This window comes from Terrapene carolina, unplaced genomic scaffold (assembly GCF_002925995.2).
Source record: "Terrapene carolina triunguis isolate 2854851 unplaced genomic scaffold, T_m_triunguis-2.0 Scaffold33044, whole genome shotgun sequence".
Taxonomy (NCBI): domain Eukaryota; kingdom Metazoa; phylum Chordata; order Testudines; family Emydidae; genus Terrapene; species Terrapene triunguis.
Genome location: NW_020697395.1, coordinates 1 through 10,675, shown reverse-complemented (window position 1 = coordinate 10,675; position 10,675 = coordinate 1). Strand labels below are relative to the sequence as shown.

Sequence of the window (10,675 nt, the reverse complement as noted above, 5' to 3'; positions counted from 1 at the left end):
CCCCCCCCCCCCCCCAGGTCAGCCGGGGTGGAGCAGCTCATGTACATCAAGGAGGATCTGATCATCCCCCACGTAAGTGGCTGGCGCGGGCTTCCAGCGTCCTCTGCTCACATTTCTCTCCCCCCGTCCTGCCCCAGGAGCTCCCTCCCAGGTCAATGGAGCCTGCTCGGGGTCCAGCCTTGGCACGCGCAGCCCCCGGTCACCCCGTGAGCTCCCTGTGGGGGGGGGGGGGAGGGGCCCACAGAGGGGACCCCTGGGGAGCCTCCCCCCCCCCCCTCCCAGACGGAGTGTGGCAGATGGGGTTATTAGTGTAACACCCCATCGTGTGTGTGTGTGTGTGTGTGGGGGGGAATCCAGGGCTCCCCCCTCTGAGCCCCAAACCAGGAGACCGACCTTCCTGGGGCCATGCTGACCCCTTGGGCTGGTCCTTGCAGGGGCCGGGCTGCAGAGTGTCAGCTGGTCTCTGGGCGCAGCCAGCCCGTCAATGTCCCACCCACAATCTCACCCCCTCGTCCCACCACCCGGGCACCTGAGTAACACACACACATTGGGGGGGGGGGCAAGGGATGTGGAATTTTAACCCTTTCCCTCCCCCTCTGCCAGCATCACAGCTTCTACGACTTCATCGTGACTAAAGCAAGAGGGAAAAGTGGTGAGTGACCACCCCCCCCCCATGGCCCCCAATCTCACTCCCCTGGGGGGCGGGGGGGGGGGTTCTAGTCACTTTTGGCCCCATGACAGAGGGGGGGGGGAAGGTGATCCCTGACTGTCATGTTCCACCACCACCACCATGGAGGAAGGGACATGCTGGGGCTGGTCAGAAGACAACTAATCTCCCCCAACTCCCCAGGGCCGCTCTTCAACTTCGACGTTCACGAGGACGTGCGACTCCTGAGCGATGCCACTGTGGAGAAGGATGAGGTGAGCGTGGGGGGGGTCCCCCCCATGTCCCCTAGAGGGAACAGGCCCTGTGTCCCTGCCGTGGGGGAGAGCCAGCCCCAGCCCCACTGAGCTCTTTCTCTTCCCCCCAGTCCCACGCTGGGAAGGTCGTCCTGCGCAGCTGGTACGAGAAGAACAAGCACATCTTCCCGGCCAGCCGCTGGGAGCCCTACGACCCCGAGAAGAAGTGGGACAAGTACACCGTGAGTTGGGGGGGGGAGGAGGAGAGGATGTCTCCATACCAGGGGAATTGCTGAGTATGGGTTGGAAGGAGTAGTGCACGGCGGGGGAGGGGGGAATCAGTGCTGCCTGCCCTGCCCCCCCCATAATTCTCTCTGTCTTTCCCAGATCCGGTGAGAGATGTAGCCCTGGAATGCTGCTGTGGAGCCCCTGGCGTTGTTACTGCCCGATGGTCATCATCTCTCCCCCCCCCCCCCCCCCCCCCCAAAAAAAAAATCTCTCAGCCTGCTGGTGAAATAAACTCTCCTCTGCTGACCCTGTCTGTGTTTGTCTTATGTTGGGGAAAATGTTTGAGCCCATTGTGATGGGTTCGGTCACAGAGACACCCCCACCCCCCCCCCTTGGGAAAAGCTGCAGGCTTAACTGAAACCAGCTAGATACAAACCCCAAATAAATCTGTTTTACCCTGTATAAAAGCTTATAATCTACTGAGTGTGATCATCCGCTTTGTATAAAACTAGAAATATAAAATAAGTCTTGCAGCAACAGGTGATCATGTCACCTGAACTGGAATCCATCTTTAACCTGGTGCTTTTCCAGTGGGGGGTGGGTGTGGAAACCCAGAGGGACAAAGGGTTCCCGCCTTATGCGGAACAAGAGCTGTGCCAGGGGAAAGAATTGTGCCCAGGCCTGGAAGGAAGGTGTCCAGTCTGTTTAGCTTGGTAACTTACTAAATCACTTTTTATTTAGTAATTTACTCAGAGTACTCTGCATAAAGCTTATGCAGGGTAAAATGGATTTATCTGGGTTTGAGGACACCCCCCCCCAATTGAGCATCTGAGTGCTAAAGTGAACAAAGGCTGTGGGAGAGGTCGCTGAGGCAGACAGGGCTGTGGGGCCCCCAAGATGGACCTGACTGTGCCATGCAGGCAGGGGACTGGACTCGACAACCTCCCCAGCTGTCCACATGCAGGTATATCCCTGCACCCTAGTTGTAGTTATGTGACTTCTTTCAGCCTTCCTTCATAGGTCATGTTCTCATTGACTCATATTTATATTTAGCTTGTGGTCCACTATAACCCCTAGATCCCTTTCTGCCGTACTCCTTCCTAGACATGGAGCACTTTGCATTTTCATTTTGAATTATGACCCTGTCCTCCAAAGCAGTTGCAATCCCTCCCAGTTTGGTATCATCTGCAAACTTAATAAGCGTACTTTCTATGCCAATATCTAAGTCGTTAATGAAGATATTGAACAGACCTGGTCCCAAAACAGACCCCTGTGGAACCCCACTCGTTATGCCTTTTACAGCAAACAGGGAAAGATTAAGAATGAGCTCTCAAAACTGGATACTCTCATAAGAAACCAACCTTCCACACAAACTACCTCATGGATAGACTTTACAAAAACTAGACAAGCCATTTACAAGACAAACTTTGCCTCTCTACAAAGGAAAAAGGACACTAAACTATCTAAACTGCTACATGCCACAAGGAGCCACAACAGTAGTTCCCTTAACCCACCCAGCAATATTGTTAACCTTTCCAGCTATACTTCTTAGCCCAGCAGAAGAGTCTGTCTTGCCAACATACCTCTGAAAGGCTGAAATTGTGGATAAGCAACATCACTGAACACAACGCCATCTACAGCCTCAGAAACAACCCTGACATCATTATCAAGACAGCTCTCTAACACCACATTCTACAGGCCATTATCCTCTGATCCCACTGAGGATTACCTAAAGAAACTACACCATCTGCTAAAAAAACTCCCTGAAGAATAAACCTGGAAATCCTGGACGCCCCATCATCTCAGGCATTGGCACCCTAACAGACCCTACGCTATACGGTGATCTTCCAGAAAACACCATCCTGGCCACTATGGACGTAGAAGCCCTCTACACACAGATGGACTAACTCTGTGACTCAACCTCAGCCTAGATCAATCCACACAAGCGGTCCATTTCCTGGACACTACTGTGCTAATAAGCGATGGTCACATAAATACCACCCTGTACTGGAAACCTACTGACCGCTACACTTACCTACATGCCTCCAGCTTCCATCCAGGACACACCACACGATCCACTGTCTACAGCCAAGCTCTGAGATATAACCGTATTTGCTCCAATCCCTCAGATAGAGACAAGCATCTACAAGATCTCTATCAAGCATTCTTAAAACTACAATACCCACCTGCTGAAGTGAAAAAACAGATTGACAGAGCCAGACGAGTACCCAGAAGTCACCTCCTACAAGACAGGGCCAACAAAGAAAATAACAGAACACCACTAGCTGTCACCTTCAGCCCCAACTAAAACCTCTCCAGCGCATCATCAGAGATCTACAACCTATCCTGAAAGATGATCCTTTATTCTCACAGATCTTGGGAGACAGACCTGTCCTCACTTACAGACAACCCCCCCAACCTAAAGCAAATGGACACAAATCTGACATCAGGAATCATAATACTCAAAAACCAGTGGGAGAACACTTTAACCTATCTGGCCATTCTTTGAGAATCTATCTCCCCTTGTAAGTATTCTATCTTGATTATCACTTCAAAAGTTTTTTTTCTCTTACTTAATTGGCCTCTCAGAGTTGGTAAGACAACTCCCACCTGTTCATGCTCTCTGTATGTGTGTATATATATCTCCTCGATATGTTTCACTCAATATGCATCCGAAGAAGTGGGTTGTAGCCCACGAAAGCTTATGCTCTAATAAATTTGTTAGTCTCTAAGGTGCTACAAGTACTCCTGTTCTTTTTTCATTAATAACAACTCTCTGAGTACAGTTATCCAGCCAGTTATGCACCCACCTTATAGTAGCCCCATCTATGCCCCAGCTCCCGAAGGCCCCTATCCCTCCCCCCTTACTAAAGTAAGACCATGTATGCACAGGATGCTGCAGACTCTTGATGGTCTTATCTCACCAAGGCCATCCATCTCCACCCTCTGACAGACAGTATTCAAGATGTGGGCATCCCATCCATTTATATAAGGGCAATAATATATTCTCCATCTTACCACCTCCGCAATTACTACTTCTTGGACCAGCTCCTTTGGCATTAATGGATAAACGTGACATTAACCAGTCACCAGGGAATAGCTCGTGTAGCCCCACTAGTGACAGAGGGCTCGAGTGCACAGCCAGGCTGGCCGCCCGCACCACGCCGCCCACCGACGCTCAGGCCAGTCTTGAAGCCAGATCGGCCTCCCAGATGGACGGGGCTGGGCTGGGCTCTTAGCCCGGCGGGGCGAGGCGGGTCCCAGCCTGTGTGTAGACAGGCTACCGGGGCTGGAGGGACCTTTGCTCTGACCCCCGCCCGGCCGGTCTGACCAACCCCCGAGACAGTCCTGGGGCCCCGGGGCCGCCCGGGGGGGGGGGACTCCGGCCCCCGCCCCGGACGCCTGGGTCCCGTCCCGCGGCAGCCCCGCCCCCTCCTTCCCTGCTCCGGAGGCAGCAGCCACCGCCGCTCCCCGCGCGGGGGCCGCCCCCGGCTTTATACCCCCGCCTCGCCGCGCCATTGGCCGCCTCCCGGCCCCGCCCACCCAGCGCCGGCCAATGGGGAGCCCCGCGCTGCGCCCCACTGCGCATGCGCCTGCCGGGCCGCTCGGTGCAGAGGCCACCAGGCGGCAGCGGAGCGCGCCGGAGGGAGGGGCGGGGCGGAACTAGGTCCCGCCCCGCCGAGCCCAGGGGTGGAGCCTGGACTGGGCCCCGCCCTCAGCAGGTTTATAGCCCGCACGTGCCCAAGTGTGTCTCTGCAGCACCATTAACCCAGCATGAGGCCGACGGAGCAACGGGGGGGGGGGGCAATACTGAACTGTGCACGTGTTCCCCCCCTCATTTATTACCCAACACATTATTGGGGGGGGGGGTTGTCAGGGCTGTTTTGGTACCAATGCTTCTGTATTTCAGGCTAAAGGATGGAACATTCCCCCATCACAGCCTCAGCCCGACAGCTCTGAGGTGACATCTGCCACTCAGCTGCACGGATCATAAACATGCAAGAGGGGCTGGTTTAGGGCCTCAGTCCCGGCCCATTAAGCAATGGAGTTTTCCGTGGCTGGCGCTGACAGAGGTGGAGGTTACAGGTCTGATCAGAGATTTGCAGCAAGAGAGGAAATGTATATATAGAACTAATGGAATAAAAAGGGAGATGACAGTAATGAAGATATAATTAGGAACTAGGAAATGTAGAAAATTGATAAGGGACGCAAAGGAGACCAGGAGAACTCTATGGCTAGCAGAGAGGTCAATAATAATGCAGAAATGGCAGAAGTGTCCAATTAATATTTCTGTTGTTTTTAAGAAAAATACATGAGGCAGCCATAGCATATAATGAAACATTTTACATTCTATAACTTCAGAGACACTTTTAAAATCAGCAGGTCCACATAACTGGAAACCAAGAGTTTTAAAAGAGCTGGCTGAGAAACTCACTGGGCCATTAATGGTGATTGTCAACAACTCTTGAATACTGGGGAAGTTCCAGAATTGTGGAGGAAAGCTAATGTTGTACCAACGTTTGAAAAGGGTAAATGGGATGACCTGGGTAAGTAAAGCCCCCCAGTCCAACATTAAATATACTAAAAACCATCTAAGTGATTGGTCTCAGAACATAGCTGAGATCAGGAAACCAGCCTGGAGCAAGGGGGCGAGGCTAGTGGGGTCCTGCTGATGAGGTTGTTTCTTGGCCAGGGACTATTTCACTTTTTCATCAGTAAGCTGGAAGAAAACATACAACGATCACGGATGATCCAAGCGCTGGGTGCTGGTAAATAACAAAGAGGACGGGCCCTGACACTGAGCAACCTGAATGAGCTCAGCTGGGAGCATTTAACCCAGCTAGGGACGCAGTGCGTAGGCCGTGCTCCCAGGCTGGGGGCTCTTCTGGGACACGGCGACTCTGGAAAAGCTCTGGGGGCCGTGGGAATAGGAGCTCCCAGTCCGACATCGCCGACGCCCTGGGCTGCACAAACCGGGGGCTCTCTCGTAGCAGCAGGGAGGTTATTTTACCTCGGTGTTCGGTGCTGGGTCCTGGCTCCGGTGCTGGGACCCGCAGCTCCACGAGGCCAGGGATCTGTGGGAGAGGCTCCAAGAAGAGTTGTGGAGGAACTGAAGGGTCAGAAAAAGGGCCCTGGAGGGGGCCGCTCCATCGGTTGGGGCGGGGTGACTCGATCACCATCTGCAAGTACCTGCCTGGGAGCAAATATCGATAAAGGGCCGGCGAGCACCGGACCCAGGTCTCCCACGGCCCCGGGAGCTGATGTGGACGAATTCAGCGGCTAACCCCAAGAGTGAGTTCCCAAGGCTGGGGAGGGTTCCCCATCCCTGGCCGGGTGGCCGTTTTCCTAACAGCCCGACTCGCGTCCGACCAGGAGCTCGTTCGGGGCAGGTCCCCGGCCCGCGCCACGCGGCTCACACTGGGTCATCACGCTGCTCCCTGCTGGCGTTAGGAGCTGTGGAAAAGGACGGGGCAGCAGCCGGGGATCCTGAGGGGCCGGGCGGGCTTACAGCAGTGCTGGCCCCAGCCTGCCACGCGTCGTCGCCCAGACCCACTTTGGGGGGCACTGAGCTGATCTGGGGCATAACTCTGGGACCATCCCCCTCTTCTCCCTGCCTCTCAGCTGAACTCTGGCCCAAGTTCCCAGCCAAACCTCAGGGCCGCTGCGTGCAAACCCCGACATGCAGCTCCCCGGGGGGGAAGGGAGCACCGGCGCCTGGCAATCCCTGAATGCACACAGCAAACACCATCTGGTAATGGCCTGCGGGACACTTCTCAGGGCCAGGAGCTCTCAGCCGCCTCGCTTTGCACGCAGAGGCCATTTTGGGCTATGTTCACAAGGTGGCTGAGATGCGCAAGTCCAACATTTAGGCTCCTCTGGGGTGAACAACCGCCTCCACCCCCAGCCCCATAGTGTAACCATGAAATATATTCCTGGTCTGACGTTGTGACAACCCACGTTCAGGCCTCCACTCCCTACCCTCCATTGAAGTCACTAACGTTCCTCTAGCACAACAGAACGTGAAGCGGCTCGTGTTCGCTGCTCACCTTTTCTCAAACGTCTCCCCACTGCCCTGGCTGGAGTCCCGGGTCAGCACCCAGAACCAGCAGCTAGTGAAGGATTGTACCAGCTTTCTACAGCGTTCGCCTCCTGCAGAGACGACATTTTCTTCGGTTCCATCTATTCGGCTCGTTCAGTTCAGTGACGGGCTCGGGCAAAGAACACGCGGACGGAGAGCTGTAAAAAAAACCAGGAAAACTGGCTTCCCTCTTCCGATCTATGAATAAAACGAGGTGTGAAAAGATGAAGTCTACTACTTCTAACATTACCAAGGGCCTGGTGAGCAAACGCAGCCGGCCCGATTCACTCACCAACCATTCTGCCTTTGTTGAAGAAATTGGTTAGTTTTAAGGGGAAACAGCCTTTAAACTGAGAAACGTTGTTCAGTAAAACTACCCTCAGCGGGCTGGGTAGATGAACCTCACCACATTTAAATGCTGTTTCTGTGCATTTCTCACTGAACTCAATTTCCAGCCACACGGAGCTGGACACAATCCCCAGAAGGAATCATCGGGTAGGAAACAAGAAAAGCATCGCTCAGCATTTTCTAACACCAGAAAAGGGGGGGAAACGAAGCACTGGGAGAAACCCATGTAACTGTATCATTGCCCAGAGCCAGCGTCTCGTCCAGCTGGCACAATGGGGCACCAAACTCAGCATAAGGGCTGCAGGGGGTTATCGGCCACCGTGAATGAAACTTTCGTTCCGAAAGTGACCGAGCAGGACCTGGGAGACACCAGAGGAAATCAATGATTTAAATCAAGGTTTCCTGCTCGCCCATTAACATTGGCGATTTGATAGATTCCTAGAGCCCAAGGACAGACAGGACCAGTGTGATCGTCTTGTCAGCTGGAGAACGGCCCCACAATCCCCGGAGCGGACCTGCCAGAGAAACCTCCAGTCTAGATTTCTGCTCTGCCGGCGACGTCTCCCTGGCTAATCACTCCACCGTTAACGATCTGCCCTGTATTTCCCGTCTCACCTGCTGCGCTCGCCCAACCAAGATGGGGACCGGTCTGGCCTGCACATTATTGGCCACATTACAGTAGTGGAGGCCAGTATTACGGGGTGATGGTAACCAGGACCCAAGCTCCATTACAGGATGCACGTTATTAGCAGTATTACGGTAGCTGGGACCAGAGCCCCATTACCACATGCTCAATATTAGCAGGGTTACGGTGCGGGGGAGCTCCCATTGAGCTGGGCTCTGCATAGACCAGTGGTTCCCAAACTGGGGTTCGTGAACCCCTGGGGGTTCACGAAACGTTACAGGGGGTTCTTGGGAAAAAACTCCCTAATGGCGGACAGAGCTGTCCTTAGGGACCCTGGGCAGCACGGGACCAGCAGCCCGGAGCCCCTGGACTTCCAAGAGCTAAGCAGATCAAAGCAAGCACATCTATCACACTGAGGAGATTTAAACTTCAAGACTCCTTATAAGAAATGGAAAGGGAGGTGGATATTTTTTGCCGTTTTTAAAATTAAATAGGCAGCTAGTATTGTTTTTAAAATTATTATGAAGAACAAGTTTAAGCTTCGTTGTAACGTGCATTGTTTGCTTGAACTGCTCAAGACCTGAATGCTTGTATAAGAGGAACTCTTTGAGTTGGCTTCTTAGATACCTTCATGCTGTTTCACATCTGATACTTCTTGATGAAACATAGGAGCCTTGTCTTATAACAAGCTTATTCAAAGTGATACAAGCTATGAAAGTGAGATCTTGGAAGAGTGCTGCCATTTTCATAATGTAATAAAATACTGTAATGATAAATAATAATTAATAATAAATAGTGTGTAATAAGCATGTCATAAAAACAAATTTTATATTTCCAAGATCACTGCTTTTATAATTTATACTCAGGTAAAGGAGAAAATCCCTGGAAATATTCCTTTTTAGGAGGGGGTTCGCGAGACTTGACATTTTGGTGAAAGGGGTTCACAGGTTGTTAAAGTTTGGGAACTACTGGCATAGACCCACAGGGACAGACCCCCCCCCATCCAGAAGAGTTCCTAGTCCAGAGGTGGGCAAACTTTTTGGCCTGAGGGCCACATCTGGGTATGGAAATTGTATGGTGGGCCATGAATGCTCAGATTCTGGCTGGGGGTGCGGGCTCTGGGGTGGGCCCAGAAATGAGGAGTTCAGGGTGCAGGAGGGGGCTCTGGGCTGGGGCAGGGGCATGGGAGGGGGTCAGGGGTGCAGGCTCCGGGTGGCGCTTACCTCAAGCAGCTCCTGGAAGCAGCAGCATGTCCTCCCGCCGGCTCCTATGCGGAGGTACGGCCAGGCGGCTCTGCGCGCTGCCCCGTCTGCAGGCGCCGCCCCTGCAGCTACCATTCGCTGCAGTTCCTATGGGGGCTGTGGGGGTGGCGCTTGGGGTGGGGGCAGTGTGCGGAGCCCCCTGGCTGCCCCTACACCTAGGAGCCAGAGGGGGGACATGCCGCTGCTTCCGGGAGCCTCGGCACACGCGTGCGGAGCGGCCTCCGACCCTGCTCCCCGGCTGGAGAACAAGGGCTGGATTAAACCGGCTGGAGGGCTGGATGTGGCCTGTGGGCTATAATTTGCCCACCCCTGTCCTAGCCTGTCCAGCCACGGGCAGGGGCGGACGACTGAGGGACAGAGAGGGGTTCGGGGAAGAGGCGGGGAGAGAACCCAGGAGTCCTGGCTCTCAGCCCCCCCTGCTCTAACCCACCAGACCCCTCCCAGAGCCGGGAAGAGAACCCAGGAGTCCAGGCTCCAGCCGGCATGGGGCGGGGGACACACAATCTCTGCTCCCGGCCCCGCCGATGCCCCTCACAGACACCAGGTGGCAGCAGCACCTCTCACAGAGCAGCCAGGCCCGACACCCCCCCACACACACACCAGCCGCACCCCAAGGCTGAGCCAGGCGGGGAAGAGGGCAGGGCGGGACCCGGACTCCTGGGTTCCCTGATCCTTCCAAGGTATTTTCCCTTGATGATAATGTTGCAAAAACACCTTAAAAGGAAAAAAAAATGTTACTTGGTGCTTCCAGAGCGAGTTAGCCCCCCTGGGCAAGCCCAGTGCACGCTCATCCCTGGCACGCCCAGTGCACACTCACTCCAGCTTTGCACAAGCACCCTGCCTTTGCCCACCGCACTAAGGGCATGCTCCCCCTGCCTTTGCACCCTCACCCTCTGGCACGCTCAGTGCACACTCACCCCCCCTTGACACACCCACTGTGCCACCTCCTTTGCAGACTTGTGCCTGCACTCACGGGTGCACGGTCACCGCCCCGCTGGTCACATCCCCATGCACTCGCTCGCTCCCCCTCCCTTGCCCCAGCCGCGCAGGCTCACGCCTGGCCCGGGCCCTTGGCACGTGCCCGGCCTGGCTCCGGAGCCGCATCTGGTTCCTATCAGCAGCTCTGGGGTTTTACATTTCAGCTGTTTACATGGCAGGCGGGACGGTGAATCGCGGTGCCAGCCCCCCGCCCGGGCCCATGACTCCCACCCAGCCGCAAACACCCCACCACAG

General features: G+C 54.7%; 1 protein-coding gene across 1 annotated transcript in view; it reads left to right on the top strand.

The window, feature by feature from the left end:
• The window catches only part of FAM50A (family with sequence similarity 50 member A), a gene marked incomplete at its 5' end in the record, with an annotated part of 2,932 nt that extends 1,559 nt beyond the window's left edge, over positions 1-1,373 (top strand). Inside the window, 4 exons of the mRNA XM_026663269.2 lie at positions 604-652; positions 851-921; positions 1,032-1,142; positions 1,288-1,373. Coding sequence (XP_026519054.2) covers positions 604-652; positions 851-921; positions 1,032-1,142; positions 1,288-1,296 — 240 coding nt within the window. The remainder of the gene's footprint in view (positions 1-603; positions 653-850; positions 922-1,031; positions 1,143-1,287) is intronic.
• Between the last annotated feature and the right edge of the window lie 9,302 nt (positions 1,374-10,675).